Source organism: Coregonus clupeaformis, unplaced genomic scaffold (assembly GCF_020615455.1).
Source record: "Coregonus clupeaformis isolate EN_2021a unplaced genomic scaffold, ASM2061545v1 scaf0001, whole genome shotgun sequence".
Classification (NCBI taxonomy): Eukaryota; Metazoa; Chordata; class Actinopteri; order Salmoniformes; family Salmonidae; genus Coregonus; species Coregonus clupeaformis.
Window position 1 is genome coordinate 1,790,980 of NW_025533456.1, and position 16,658 is coordinate 1,807,637.

A 16,658-nucleotide genomic window follows, 5' to 3' on the forward strand; every position below is an offset into this window, starting at 1 on the left:
TCTTCACGACTGTCTTGGTGTGTTTGGATCATGATAGTTTGTTGGTGATGTGGACACCAAGGAACTTGTAGCTCTCAACCTGTTCCACTACAGCCTCGTCGATGAGAATGGGGGGCGTGCTCAGTCCTCTTTTTTTTCCTGTATTCCACAATCCTCTCCTTTGTCTTGATCACATTGAGGGAGAGGTTGTTATCCTGGCACCACACGGCCAGGTCTCTGACCTCCTCCCTATAGGCTGTCTCATCATTGTCGGTGATCAGGCCTACCACTGTTGTGTCGTCGGCAAACTTAATGATGGTGTTGGAGTTGTGCCTGGCCATGCAGTCATGGGTGAACAGGGAGTACAGGAGGGGACTGAGCACGCACCAGTGAGGGCCCCCGTGTTGAGGATCAGCATGGCAGATGTGTTGTTACTTACCCTTACCACCTGGGGGTGGCCCGTCAGGAAGTCCAGGATCCAGCTTGCAGTTGCTGAGGGAGGTGTTTAGTCCCAGGGTCCTTAGCTTAGTGATGAGCTTTGAGGGCACTATGGTGTTGAACTCTTATCTGTAGTCAATGAATAGCATTTTCACGTAGGTGTTCCTCTTGTCCAGGTCGGAAAGGACAGTGTGGAATGCAATAGAGATTACATCATCTGTGTATTTGTTGGGGCGGTATGCAAATTGGAGTGGGTCTAGGGTTTCTGGGATAATGGTGTTGATCTGAGCCATGACCAGCCTTTCAAAGCACTTTATGGCTACAGACGTGAGTGCTAAGGGTCGGTAGTCATTTAGGCAGGTTATTTTAGTGTTCTTGGGCATAGAGACTATGGTGGTCTGCTTAAAACATGTTGGTATTACAGACTCAGTCAGGGACATGTTGACATTGTCAGTGAAGACACTTGGCAGTTGGTCAGCGCATGCTCGGAGTACATGTCCTGGTAATCCGTCTGGCCCTGCGGCCTTGTGAATGTTGACCTGCTTAAAAGTCTTGCTCACATCGGCTACAGAGAGCTTGATCACTTAGCCATCCGGAAGAGCTAATGCTCTGGCTTCTGGTCACCTACAAACAAGCAAGATTTCTGGCTCTCACAGACCTGTAACTTCTTCTTTAAGAGGCTCCTCTGTCCTCCACTCGTTACCTGTATTAATGGCACTTGTTTGAACTTGTTATCAGTATAAAAGACACCTGTCCACAACCTCAAACAGTCACACTCCAAACTCCACTATGGCCAAGACCAAAGAGCTGTCAAAGGACACCAGAAACAAAATTGTAGACCTGCACCAGGCTGGGAAGACTGAATCTGCAATAGGTAAGCAGCTTGGTTTGAAGAAATCAACTGTGGGAGCAATTATTAGGAAATGGAAGACATACAAGACCACTGATAATCTCCCTCGATCTGGGGCTCCACGCAAGATCTCACCCTGTGGGGTCAAAATGATCACAAGAACGGTGAGCAAAAATCCCAGAACCACACGGGAGGACCTAGTGAATTACCTGCAGAGAGCTGGGACCAAAGTAACAAAGCCTACCATCAGAAACACACTACGCCGCCAGGGACTCAAATCCTGCAGTGCCAGACGTGTCCCCTGCTTAAGCCAGTACATGTCCAGGCCCGTCTGAAGTTTGCTAGAGTGCATTTGGATGATCCAGAAGAGGATTGGGAGAATGTCATACGGTCAGATGAAACCAAAAAAGTAAAAACTCAACTCGTCGTGTTTGGAGGACAAAGAATGCTGAGTTGCATCCAAAGAACACCATACCTACTGTGAAGCATGGGGGTGGAAACATCATGCTTTGGGGCTGTTTTTCTGCAAAGGGACCAGGACGACTGATCCGTGTAAAGGAAAGAATGAATGGGGCCATGTATCATGAGATTTGGAGTGAAAACCTCCTTCCATCAGCAAGGGCATTGAAGATGAAACGTGGCTGGGTCTTTCAGCATGACAATGATCCCAAACACACCGCCCGGGCAACGAAGGAGTGGCTTCGTAAGAAGCATTTCAAGGTCCTGGAGTGGCCTAGCCAGTCTCCAGATCTCAACCCCATAGAAAATCTTTGGAGGGAGTTGAAAGTCCGTGTTGCCCAGCGACAGCCCCAAAACATCACTGCTCTAGAGGAGATCTATACCAGCAACAGTGTGTGAAAACCTTGTGAAGACTTACAGAAAACGTTTGACCTGTGTCATTGCCAACAAAGGGTATATAACAAAGTATTGAGAAACTTTTGTCATTGACCAAATACTTATTTTCCACCATAATTTGCAAATAAATTCATTAAAAATCCTACAATGTGATTTTCTGGAGAAAAAAAATCTCATTTTGTCTGTCATAGTTGACGTTTACCTATGATGAAAATTACAGGCCTCTCTCATCTTTTTAAGTTGGAGAACTTGCACAATTGGTGGCTGACTAAATACTTTTTTCCCCCACTGTATAAGCCTTTATTTATCTATTAGTAATATCCTTTGCCAGTTCTTTTTCCCCTAGCGAGTCAATATCATAGAAGTTCATACACTGAGAAGTCCTTTTCACCATTATTCCCTTGCTGATCTATCCAAGTCTGTGGTGAGAGGGTTACATATAAGTATCATATTAGTATCAATAACATATGGCTATTAGTCTTACCTGGGGCTGTGCCTGGCTTCAGTTGAGAATAGACTGAATCTGCCTCTGGTGGGGTTGATGTTTCTGTAGGAGGATAAACATCAGAATAATATAACAGTAATATACAGAATAATATACACCTATTCAATATGGGGTCAAAGAGGTGTGAGGTTCGGACAGGGGGAATATGGAGGGAGGGATGTCCTGTCTTACCTCTCTTCTTCTTCTTGGCTTTGGTCTTCTTTTTTAGGTCAACCTCAGCATAGTTCACATCAACAGGTCCAGCTGCTGCTGACAATGGACATTTCCAGTCAACAAATGAAGGAATTACCTTATTGCATATTCTGCCTCTTCATCAAAACTCCCAAATTGTGAATTTAGTGACTAACTGCCAACTTGTAGAATAGGTCTTACCTGTGGCTTTCCCTGTCTTCACCTCAGAGTAGACTGGATTTTATTTTGGATCAGCTGGCTTTTCTGAGGAGGAGGAAGAATAGCAGAGAATTTGTAGATTTTGTTTTATTTTTAAATATATATTGTACATGTTTTTACTGAACTTTAACACTGGAAGGGGTGATGCTGCTCGAGAGATGAGGAGAACTGAGATGGACGCTATCGTTGTTGAACTTAAAACTTTAACATCTGAAGGGATTACGAATTGCATTTAGCAAAGAGACTGTTGCTTAATTCTACTTGCCTGTTACAAGTGTATGTTTCAACTAATCTTTGATACACTGCACATTATTAATTGATGTCACAGTTGAGTCACCTTTCTTTTTCTTGTCCAACTTTTTGAGTTGAATCTGGGTGTATGTCACATGACTTGTTCCAGCAGCAGCACCATCTGAAACATACAGGTAATACACTAATATCTCTACTTAGGACTCTATTCAATCTGTATTGCTGAACGGTTACAAATTGCGCGATAGAGGTAAAGGTAATTTCCGATTGAGCTGACATATGCAGCGTTTACCTTGAATGCAGTCTCCGCTAACGTGGGAACATTGCCTTTAAATTTCAATCACGCTCTAACGCTGAACTTCCGTGATACGGACTGAATAGAGCCCTTAGTCTTAGTGTGTTAGTCATATTAAAAACATGAAGAACAGCAGCAGTAACTCTACTGTGTTCATACTAAACATAACATACAGTGTATAGTACCATTATCATTGTTGTCTGAGGAATTGATCGTATCGTAGATGTTAGCACCACCTGTTGGTCAATGAAGAGAGAGAAAGGTTAGTTATGTTGGTTATCCCTCAGCTTCCCTAGGGACCGAGAGTACAGTAACATGTTGTTATACAAAGTGGATGTTGATGAGTCAGTGTATGAGGTTACAGAGAGTGGTAAAGTCTGGGCTGAGAAACTGACCATGTTGCAGAAGTGTATACCCAGCATCAGGAGCCCGGCCCAGGGTAGATCCTTGGTCCTGTTGGTGGTCCTGGTTGGTGCTCTGGGGCTGGGGGGGCCTAGAGCGACAGATATACTCATGAAGAACTAAGATGATATGTTACTGAATTAACATAACTGAGAGACCGGTGTACTCACAATAATAATCTGTTAAAACAGGAACCTGTAACGAGAAATGCATACTATAATATCGGGTAATTTCTGTTTTAAACTATTGTAATTAGAAATATTTCTAACTAAACATGAACTGAAAAGTTAAATGATTAATAGTAATAATCTCACCTTTGCTGTTTTGATATCTCCACAGCAGGACCAGGAGAATGACCAGTAGAACACCAGCAACAACCAGACCCACAACCACTCCTACTAGGACTGATGTAGAGGATCCAGGAGCTACGACTGGAGAGACTGGAGAGAGAACAGCACAACACCATCAGACTCTGAGAGAGGTAATATAGGAGTATAGACTGGTCTGTATCTTTTGACAATTTAGTTGACATATCATATTTTCTTTGGGAGTACAAATCCAAACGTATGTTAACATCGACACTAAAATAACTATCACAGAGATAATGAAAAGGTAACTTGAGATCATAATTGTTTTCTCACCTCTCACTGTCATCCAGCTCTCTGGTGATTCTCCCTTGTCAGTGTATTTGCATTTGTAGAATCCTTCATCTGACTTGGATACTGTAGGGATGGTCATCTCTCCTGTTGTCTCATTCTTGATGAGAACTCCATCTTTGTAGAAATCAGCCTTGATGTTTGAGCTAGTTGTCCAGTATTTACAGCGCAGAGTCACAGAGTCTCCTTCAGTCATGGGATAGGCAGGGCTCTCCAGGATCACATCACCATCTGTGTAACATAATATATAACTAATACTGTAAATCTGCATACTGGAGTCATCACCTTCAAAATATTATGAACTGGTATTTTATAAGAGATGCAATTCATTACAGAATTGAACATCCTATCAAACATTAAAATGTTGTTGTTTTTTGTGTGTGAATGTCGTACAACAGACATACCATCCACTGTGATGTTGACAGCATTACTGTACTCTCCTGATCCAGACTCACACCAGTACACTCCACTGTCCCCTTTGTACGTGTAGCTGATGGTACATGTGGACCCTGTTGTTGATCTCCAGTTAGAGACACACCCTGACTCTACACCTCTCTCTGTGTATTTCATCAGTCTCCATCCAGTAGAGTTCCCCTTCTCCTCACAGCTCAGTGAGAGAGACTTTGATGTAAAGTGTTGAGTTGTGATAGGACTTATTCTGAGAGACACTGAAGGCTGCAGATCTGAAACAAAGAGAGACAGTCAAACCTATAGTAAAATAATATATATTATACACATGAGGGTGACTTAAATATGATTCAATACAGTTTCAATGCAGTTAGTTACCTCCTGACCAGAGAAACTGAGGTTCACTGTAGAGTGTGTCATAGACTGGGTCTCCTCTCCCAGCTCTACACACATATCCTCCTGTGTGAGTAGGACCAGCAGGACTCAGGGTGTAGAAGCTCTCTGTAGTTCCAGTACTACTGTCAGATAGGGGCTCTACAGAGTAGGACTTGTCCAATAGGGAGGGGAACCCAGCTCTGTAGGGAACAGTTCTGTACCAGGAGAACCTCCAGCCTGTAGACGTCTTGTCAACTTCACAGCTGAGAGACACTGAGTCTCCAGGGTTCAGCCACTGAGGAGAGATACTCAGGACAGACTTGGGTTTATCTGTTATGAAGGAAAAGGCAGTTTTCAAACTTTTAATACAAAAAATATTATATAAGTATAAGCTCAAATAGACTTACCAGACACAGTCAGTTGTACAGCATCACTGGTCTTGGAGAGCTTGTTTCCCTTTACACCCTTACAGGTATATGAACCACTGCTAGACATGTAGACAGGACTGATTCTGTACTCAGACTTTGTGTTAAAGGGGATCACTGACTGACTATTCTTATACCATCTGTAGTTCCAGTCAGAGTCTCCTCCTCCCTGGATGTCACATCTCATAGTGACAGTCTCTCCTCTGAATATCTGGGTCCAGTTGGGTTGGAGGGTCAGAACAACAACAGGTCTCTCTGCACAGACACAACACACAACACATAGTGAATATGTTGCACACATCAGAATACAAATTACATTCAACAATACTCACAACAATAGAGCCTGAAGATATGAAAGGTATTCAGTAACATATGGATAACAAGTAGACTACATATTATTAATCCACATAGGAACCCACTATCCTAAAAAGTATAAACTCACCAGTAACATGTATCTGGACTGGGTCACTGTACAGGGTGTAGTAGACTGGGTCTCCTCTCCCAGCTCTGCACCAGTACTGTCCTCCATCAGAGACACTGACCCAGCTGAGTGTATAGGAGTATCCAGAGGTTGAGGTTACTGGTGTAGAGTCTGGTCTGTGTCTGTACCAGTAAAACTTCCATCCATAAGACTCTACAGTACAGGTCAGTGTCACACTGTCTCCTGTGAATACGTCCTCTTTGTCTGAAGTCAGTGTAGTCGAGGGCTGATAATCTGTTGGTATTGCAATAGGATTGAGTGGGAAGCTCCAGTGTCCTGACACACACTACGATGAGAACAACAACAACAAGTTAGTGATGGCGTATCAATAGTGAACTCACCAGTGACTCTGATGGGGAGGGAAACACTGAGTTGAGACCACTGGGACCGACCTGTCCTCACCCCAACACATATGTACTGACCAGCCTGGTTAGACAGTGTGGTGATGGTTTACCAGGACTCTGTTTTTGTTTATTTCTGAACCAGTGGTAATCCCAGTCTGTGTAGTCTGAAATGTCACACTGCATCCTGACTGTCTCTCCAGAGTGGAGGAGACCCTGAGGAGAGATACTCACTGTGGCCAAAGGTAGACCTGTGGAAACACAGTTAAACATTAAGACAAATGCAGTTAGTTTGCCAATAATTCCAAAGTATGATCACCATATTTGTTTTATTATTAAATGAAATTAGAGTGAGATAATTGCAGAATCTGTTATTGCTATCAAACAGCAACTCTGATTTAGACATTAATACTGACACATACATCATGAATGACTAAATATAAACAGTGTATAACTAAGAAGAGACACACATAACACATTTACTCACCATTCAGGGTGATGGTGACAGGATCACTGATGATTGATGATATGGATCTGGACCGGATCTCTCCCTGACACCAGTAGAGACCCTGGTCAGACTCAGCAACTCTACTGATGGTGAGGGTGTCTCCTGTTATAGTGTGTCTGACAGACTGGGATACTACATTAGCATTCCTGTCTTTGTACCACTGATAGCTCCAGCTACTGTCAGACCCTACTGAACACGTCATAGTAACTGTCTCTCCAGCGAACACAGGGTTTGGCTCTACATTCAGTTCAGCTTTGGGCAGGGCTTTGAGAGAAGAGCACAAAATGAATATGATTATTTGAACATTATTTGATACACATCATGTGGATACATTTCTAACGATTTAGCTTTTGGAGAGTTTTGATAAAAGTACATTTTAGGTGTACATCAGTGGAGACTCCTCAGAGGAGGAAGGGTAGAACCATCCTCAGTGAATTTCATAAAAATGAAAATAGGGAAACATTAAAGTTATCCTTTTTAGATACAACTATACTAAATATATTCACGTCACCAAAGAATTGATTAAAACAGACTGTTCTGCAATGAAGGTCTACAGTAGCCTCAACAGAGTTCATCACAAAACCTAGGAGGTTCATGGTTCTCACCCCCTTCCATAGACTTACACAGTAATTATGACAACATCCATAGGATGTCCTTCAAACTAGCAGAGCTCTTGCTCTTGCAGCATGAACTGACATGTTCTCCACCAAATCAAAGGTTCAGAAAATTAATCTAGTACTTACATTTACATTTTTTACATTTAAGTTATTTTGCAGACACTCTTATCCAGAACGAGTTACAGTAGTGAGTGCATTCATTTTCATATTTGTCCGTACTGGTCTGTACTCTAAGCATAAGCTACAGCTAGCTAGCACTGCAGTGCATAAAAAGTGGTGAGTAGTTGACTCAAAGAGAGAGAAATACAATAGTTGAACAGTTTTGAACAAATTAATAAGTTATGGAGAAGAGCGAGCGAGAGCTACACTGAACAAAAATATGAACGCAACATGTAAAGTGTTGCTCCCATGTTTCATGAGCTGAAATAAAATATCCCAGACATTTTCAATACACAAAAAAAGCTTATTTGTCTTACATTTTGTGCACAAATTCATTTACATCCATGTTAGTGAGCATTTCTCCTTTGCCAAGAAAATCCATCCACCTGACAGGTGTGGCATATCAAGAAGCTGATTAAACAGCATGATCTTTACACAGTTGCACCTTGTGCTAGGGACAATAAAAGGCCACTCTAAAATGTGCAGTTTTGTCACACAACACATATGTCTCAAGTTTTGAGGGAGCGTGCAATTGGCATGCTGACTGCAGGAATGTCCACCAGAACTGTTGCGAGATAATTTAATGTTCATTTCTCTACCATAAGCCACCTCCAACATCATTTTAGAGAATCTGGCAGTACGTCCATCCGGCCTCACAACGAAGACCACGTGTATGGCGTCATGTGGGCGAGTGGTTTGCTGATGTCAACGTTGTGGACAGAGTGCCTCATGGTGGTGGTGGGGTTATGGTATGGGCAGGCATAAGCTACTGACAATGAACACAATTTGATTTTATCGATGACAATTTGAATGCACAGGGATACCGTGACAAGATCCTGAGGCCAATTGTGAGGCCCATTTTTATTTTAAGATATATGTGACAGACAGATGCATATATTAATTCCCAGTCATGTGAAATCCATAGATTAGGGCCTAATGAATTGATTTAAATTGACTGATTTCCTCATATGAACTGCAACTCAGTAAAATCTTTGAAATTGTTGCATGTTGCATTTATATTTTTGTTCAGTATATATTTCGTAGTATATTTTTTTCACTTACTAAGCTGACATCGAATTCAGCTAGCTAGTTAAGCCTGCTCAAACACCCAGCTCAAACAGATAGGGATTATATGTTAGCTAGCTGGCTATGGCTATCCAACACTGGAACTCTTCCAAGTTAAGGTAAGCTTTTGGTTTATTCATTTTTGCCAACGGGACCCGCCGGTGTAATTGCTAAACTGCTTGCTGCTGACTGTACACCGTACTGCATGATTGTAGCGGGTTTGCTAGCACGTTAGTTCTAGTAGCTATGTTGACTATGATGTGGCAACGATGTAGGCTGTGTGTAGCGGTTAGCGTTCATCATATGAAGGTTTTTATTGCCTCATCACAGACAGCTGATGTGTTTTGCACTGAAGTCCACAAGCAAAGGGAAAAGGTGAGAGGAGAAGAGTGCGTAGATAGATGCGAGAAGGAATTATATATACAACAAGCTGTTTGTATGTGACTGCTATGAAAGTTAAATTTTTTTGCATGAGGGGTGTATTCATTGTGCCGATTCTGTTGAAAAACTTTTCCTAAACGGAACAAAACTGGTAAAAACATGTCTGAATTTGTCCAATAGAAACTGTTGTTTGTGACTGTTGGACTAATGTTTACACCCTACATCAGCTAGATGCAGGCAAGAGTGTGCAAAGTGGTATTGAATGTGTCACTGTCTGTCACCTTGATTACTCAAAATTCTCTCGACCTGTAAACTTTAATTCATAGGCTAGGTTGTAGCAATCTTATGATGGGTACGGGTAAAATTAGAGCATCATGAAGTAGCCTAAACCTATCAATGTTACATTGAGCTGGGTGAATGGAATTTGAATGACAGTCATCCAATATACTGTAATATAAATAATGGCATGTCTGTAAAAAAAAAAAAAAAATCCTCCCTCATCTTAAACGACACCAACTGCCACTGGTGTACATATACATATGGATCTTTATGGATCTTAATTTGACCAGTTTCTTACAGCAGGAAATTGATCCTGTATCAAGAGGAAATGTGAGTTATTATGTGGATAATAATTAATGGACATTGTTGTAGGGGTTGATGCATTTTTCATTAGAGCAAATCAAGTCTGACATTTCTAAGTGGAAATATTTTTTTTTTAAACCTTTGAAACCTTAAATGCACTACAAGTTTGCATTTCCTTCGACGCAGGACAATTCGCTCACAACAGGGTGATCAAATTAAGATCCTACACCAGTATGTAATCAGTCTCAAGATCACCAGTGAATCTGATGAGAACGGTTCCGCTGAATTGAGACTGCTGGGGCCGATCTCTCCTGGTCCCCTTACACAGGTACTGACCAGCCTGGTCGGGAAGAAAGATGGTGATGGTTTCACTGGACTGACTGGAAAGCTGTTGGTTGTCTCTGGACCAAAGGTGCGTCCAATCTGTGTACAGTGATATATCACACTGCAGAGTGACTGTCTCACCAGAGTGGAGGGGACCCTGAGGAGAGATGCTCAATGTGGCCACAGGCAGAGCTGTGGAAACAGTTAAATGAAAACAAATGCAGTTAGTGCACAAATCTTTTCAAAGTATGATCTGACTTCTCTAGGTAATACGGTAACTATTAAAGCTGAGGATGCATATTACAGATTAGACATGTTACCTAAACGGAAAACATTATCAATTTCAAAATTAAAAAAGCAAATAAAAGTTTATTCTCAGAATTAGGAAGGTCCAGTTAGTGATGAAGCATCAATAGTGAACTCACCAGTGACACTGATGGAAAGAGAAACACTGGGTTGTGACCTCTGGGGCAGACCTGTTCTCGTCCCCTCACATCTGTACTGACCAGCCTGGTCAGGGAGAGAGATGGTGATGGTTTCACTGGTCTGACTGTGAAGCTGTTGATTGTTTCCGGACAAGAGGTACATCCAGTCTTTGTAGCTTAGTATGTCACACTGCAGAGTGACTGTCTCTCCAGAGGAGAGGAGACCCTGAGGAGAGATTCTCAATATGACCACGGGCAGAGCTGTGGAAACATGCAAATATTAAACAAATGCACCATATTTCTTCAATTATTACATGAAATGAGAATGAGAAAATTGAGGAATCTTGGAAAGACATTAGACATCAGTCTTTACCTACTTAGTTTTTATTTGAACCGTGTGTGTGGTTGTATCGGGTTAGAGTGATGAAATGCAGAAAAATATATTCTGATTAGTTACTCACCTTGAGTGTGTCCACAGATGAATAATGCACTCAACACTGAAACACAGAAAGAGAGAGGGGGATAGAGAGAGATAAATAGAGAGATGGAGAAAGAGAGAGAGAAAGAGAGATAGGGAGAAAGATAGAGATAACTGAATATGTGACATTGAGAGACTGAGAACAGTAATTGAGCTAGAAGAGCAGTTTAAAAATACACTACATGACCAAAAGTATGTGGACATCTCATTCTAAAATCATGGGCATTAATATGAAGTTGGTCCCCCCTTTGCTGCTATAACAGCCTCCACTCTTCTGGGAAGGCTTTCCACTAGATGTTTGAACATTGCTGCGGGGACCTGCTACCATTCAGCCACAACAGCATTAGTGAAGTTGGGCACTGATGTTGGGCGATTAGGCCTGGGTCGCAGTCGGCGTTCCAATTCATCCCAAAGGTGTTCGATGGGGTTGAGGTCAGGGCTCTGTGCAGGCCAGTCATGTTCTTCCACACCAATCTTGACAAACCATTTCTGTATGGACCTCGCTTTGTGCACAGGGGCATTGTCATGCCTTCCCCAAACTGTTGCCACAAAGTTGGAAGCACAGAATCGTCTAGAATGTAATTGTATGCTGTAGAGTTAAGATTTCCCTTCACTGAAACTAAGGGGCCTAGCCCGAACCATGACCATTATTCCTCCTCCACCAAACTTTGCAGTTGGCACTATGAATTCAGGCAGGTAGCGTTCCCCTGGTATCCGCCAAACCCAGATTCGTCCGTTGGACTACCAGATGGTGAAGCGTGATTCATCCCTCCAGAGAACGCGTTTCCACTGCTCCAGAGTCCAATGGCAGCGTGCTTTACACCACTCCAGCCGAAGCTTGGCATTGCGCATGATGATCTTAGGCTTGTGTGCAGCCTGCTTGGCTATGGAAACCCATTTTATGAAGCTCCCGAGGAACAATTCTTGTGCTGACCTTGCTTCCAGAGGCAGTTTGGAACTCGGTATTGAGTGTTGCTACCGAGGACAGACAGATTTTTACGCGCTACGCGGTTCAGCATTCGGGGGTCCCGTTCTGTGAGCTTGTGTGGCCTACCACTTTACGGCTGAGCCATTGTTGCTCCTAGAAGTTTCCACTTCACAATACCAGCACTTACAGTTGACCGGGGCAGCTCTAGCAGGGCAGAAGTTTGACGAACTGACTTGTTGGAAAGGTGGCATCCAATGACGCTGCCACGTTGGAAGTCACTGTGCTCTTCAGTATGGCCATTCTACTGCCAATGTTTGTCTATGGAGATTGCATGGCTGTGTGCTCGATTTTATACATCTGTCAGCTGAAATAGCCGAATCCACTCATTTGAAGTGGAGTCCACATACTTTTGTATAGATAGTATATATCTGGTATAAAACTATAGATTCCTATAGACTCATATACAACCTGATTAAAAGCTGCAATGACCAACAACTCCAACACTCACTTAACTTTCTCCCATCTTACTAGCTCTGACTTTGCTGATAGTTACTTTACTGAGGAAAAATGTACTGTGATATGTGGTTGTCCCATCTAGCTTTCTCAAGATGAATGCATTAACTGTAAGTCACTCTGGATAAGAGCGTCTGCTAAATGACTAAAATATAAATGTAAATGCTCTATAAAGGGTAAACACAGTGTAACCAAACAACATCATCTGTTGCCACATTTATTGTGCATTTATGACATACTTCATATTCTATAAATAAATACAATTCTCGTCCAATAAAGGAAATAGTTGGCTAACATCATTCATAAATACAGATAAATACATTCATCATAATGTAATACTCACAGAGCAGCATATAAAGTGAAGTGTGCTCCATTCTGAGACGCTGGTAAGTGACTGAAGACACCAGCGTTTCCTCCGGACCTATGTAAAATGATAGACACACTGTAACTACAGCCAGCTAGAATCCCACCTACAGTAAATTCTACAGGCCAAAAGAGCAAGATAAGCCAATTGTCTTGGTACTGCCTTTCGAGATGGTAACAGTATGAATACCGGGTTGCTAGTTTACAACATATTCAAATGGAGCTCAGGGGAAAATAGGAACTGAATATGAGTTCGGTATTGAACCTTACCCACTTACTCAGCATTCTCCTGGGATGCGTGCGTGAGTGCGTGTGTGTGCGCACGCGTGTGTGTGTGAGAGAGAGAGATGGTACATGAATACAGTGTGTGTGTGAGGGACTGTTCCTACTTCTCCCAACATCAGTAACCTTGCTTGTGTTATATGTTATAACATATTTGTTATACTGTATTATGAGGCTATGGCTAGCTTTTTTTTGTACTGTTTCTTTTGGCCGTGGGATGGTAGGTCTATTTGATTTTCATTACAGTTTTGTTGTCATGTTGTGTTGCTGTGGATTGTTGTGTAGTTGAGTCATCCTGTGTTGTGTTATTGTGTTGTGTAGATGGGGTGGGCTGCTCCCCACGGGATCAGGTGACCAACACAGATGAGAGGTCAGGAGAGGATCTACAGCCAATCAGTGATCAGAACCCTGCAGACACACTTGAAATACTAATCTAAGAGTCTCTCCCAACATGTTTCTGTGGTCTTATATTGTGCTCTACCTCTCTCTCTTTATATCTCCCCCTCTCTCTACCCATATCTCCTTTCTTTTACTTCCCTCACGTCTCTCTTCACCCTTCACTCTCATTTATCCTCCTTCTCTTTAACTCTCTCCCTCTCTCTCCCTTTCTCTCCCCCTCTTTTAAACACTCACTCCCTTTCTCTCCCCATCTCTGTCTCTCTCCTCCCTGTTTTTGTGTGCAAGTGCATATTCTTGTGAAAAAGTTAATGAAAGTGACACATACCCATTTATTTTATTTTCTCTCCACCTCCCCCCTCTTTCAGAATGTCATCCTCTCTGTCAGAATGTCATCCTCTCTGTCAGAATGCCATCCTCTCTGTCAGAATGTCATCCTCTCTGTCAGAATGTCATCCTCTCTGTCAGAATGCCATCCTCTCTGTCAGAATGCCATCCTCTCTGTCAGAATGCCATCCTCTCTGTCAGAATGTCATCCTCTCTGTCAGAATGCCATCCTCTCTGTCAGAATGCCATCCTCTCTGTCAGAATGTCATCCTCTCTGTCAGAATGCCATCCTCTCTGTCAGAATGCCATCCTCTCTGTCAGAATGCCATCCTCTCTGTCAGAATGCAATCCTCTCTGTCAGAATGTCATCCTCTCTGTCAGAATGCCATCCTCTCTGTCAGAATGCCATCCTCTCTGTCAGAATGCCACCATCTCTGTCAGAATGTCATCCTCTCTGTCAGAATGTCATCCTCTCTTTCAGAATGCCATCCTCTCTGTCAGAATGTCATCCTCTCTGTCAGAATGTCATCCTCTCTGTCAGAATGCCATCCTCTCTGTCAGAATGTCATCCTCTCTGTCAGAATGTCATGCTCTCTGTCAGAATGCCATCCTCTCTGTCAGAATGTCATCCTCTCTGTCAGAATGCCATCCTCTCTGTCAGAATGTCATCCTCTCTGTCAGAATGTCATCCTCTCTGTTTGAATGTCTCCCTCTCTGTCAGTGACTCTGTAGTGGGTTGTTGTTGTAGACACAGGTAGCGGTGTCACGCACCCCAAAAATCTGAAGGGGCACACAGCATGTGAGGATGGCTGGGGGGTGGTCCGGAGGGGGGCTAAGTTGTTATTTCAGGTGACAGGATACAGGACTTTAGTGTTCTGTCCTGACATGAGGTTGTGTCATTACTCTGACATTGACCTGTCCACCAACAACAAAATAGAAATAGTAACACAAGGAATAAATTCACAGTGAATAATGAATAACAATAAGAAGTAAAATTAACATGGCTATATACAGGTACCAGTACCGAGTCATTGTGCAGGGGTACGAGGAGTAGAACAGACCCACGTTTGGAATGTCTGTTTACAGTTTTTCTCAGTCGCTTTGGTGCATTTTTCACATCATCCCTAACATGTGCAAAATAATAAGTGCATTTCTCAGAACAATTTGTACAAACTGCAATATACAATAGATATGTTTCTAAAGCTAGTCAGTCACTAAAAATCCTTAGTACATCTCTCAAAAGTAAATATTCATGCCAATGATCATGTCAGTGTCATCAGAATGATAAGTCATTGAGTCATTGTTCACGAACAAGGTTGTCAAAATGTTTAGGCATGTTGTCAATGGAACTGTGTACTTTGACAGTATTACCTGATGTAAACTTAGGCTACAGTTTGGATGACAGTTACTGTATTGAAAATGCACAAGGCTGCACTTCTATGGCATATATCAATTTCAACAGTACTATTTACATATTACTGTATGTGGGTTATTGATTGAAAGAGACTGGACAACCCAAGGGGCACAAAGGAAAAAAACTAAATTAGAAAGAAACACAGGAAACCACCCCTAAGGCACAACTCTTGCCCACAGCACTGTTCTAGTGCTGTCTCTACACATCCAGACGTTCCTGTCTGTCAGCCCACATATTCTCATCCACATCACACCGGATATTTTCCCTTCCAATGCAACGTGGAAAGAATCTTTTGGAATGCCTTATCCATCCTCTGCAGGCGTCTACTGTGGTGTCCTCACATGCTGCATCCATTGCAGCCAGCAGGGTCATCTTTGTGTGTGGCTGACGATCGTACACCTTCCACCTCCATGCTGAAAAGAACTCCTCAATTGGGTTAAGGAATGGTGAATAAGGTGGGAGGAATTCTATGAGCATCCTCGGGTGGGTCACAAACCATTGCCTTATGATGTTTGATCGATGGAAACTCACATTATCACAAATGACCACATACTTTGGCAAATCCTCTCTAAACAGACCCCTCTCATCATCAGGGATGAGAGCCCTGTAGAGAGTCTCTAAAAAGTTGAGTAGATGCTGGGTGTTGTATGGCCCTAAAAGGGGGATATGGGTTAGGACACCATGCTCCGAAATAGCAGCACACATGGTGATATTTCCTCCCCGTTGGCCTGGCAAATCCACAGTAGCTCTGTGACCGATGATATTCCGACCCCGCCTTCTGCATTTGGTCAGGTTGAAGCCAGCCTCATCCACGTATACAAAGTTGTGAGAGGGTTCACTTGATTCCAACTCCATTATACGCTATATCCCAGAACACACAGTTGAATTTGTTTTGGTAAGGAAGAGTGACATAAAATGTACATATATTGCATGTTCCTTCCACAGCAATGGAAATGTGTGCAGTTTATGCTTACTGTACTATGTAACACTATAAAATGTTGCTGTAAAGTAGTTACATAGATATATGTTTTACCTGTACATACTGGTACCGTAGCTCCTTAACTCTGTCCTCATTCCTTTGGAATGGTACACGGTACAGCTGTTTCATACTCATCTGGTTTCTATGCAGCACCCTGTCGATGGTTGAGATGCTAACCGTATGGATGTTTTCAAAGACATCGTTGTCTTCTATAATGGTCCTTTGTATTTCCCTGAGTCTCATGGCATTGTTTGCTCGGACCATGGTG

The 16,658-nt window shown here is 42.5% G+C and overlaps 1 protein-coding gene across 1 annotated transcript; it reads right to left on the reverse strand.

Annotated features, from left to right (window-relative positions):
* Window positions 1–3,304: 3,304 nt before the first annotated feature.
* Window positions 3,305–7,772, reverse strand: LOC123482945 (Fc receptor-like protein 4). The gene is made up of 11 exons (XM_045212174.1): window positions 7,763–7,772; window positions 7,137–7,421; window positions 5,810–6,082; window positions 5,406–5,732; window positions 5,024–5,302; window positions 4,605–4,850; window positions 4,278–4,403; window positions 4,134–4,158; window positions 3,957–4,054; window positions 3,747–3,797; window positions 3,305–3,429 (listed from the first exon to the last, which is right to left on the reverse strand). Exons 1-11 carry the CDS (start codon window positions 7,770–7,772, stop codon window positions 3,305–3,307), a joined length of 1,845 nt encoding a protein of 614 aa, XP_045068109.1.
* Between the last annotated feature and the right edge of the window lie 8,886 nt (window positions 7,773–16,658).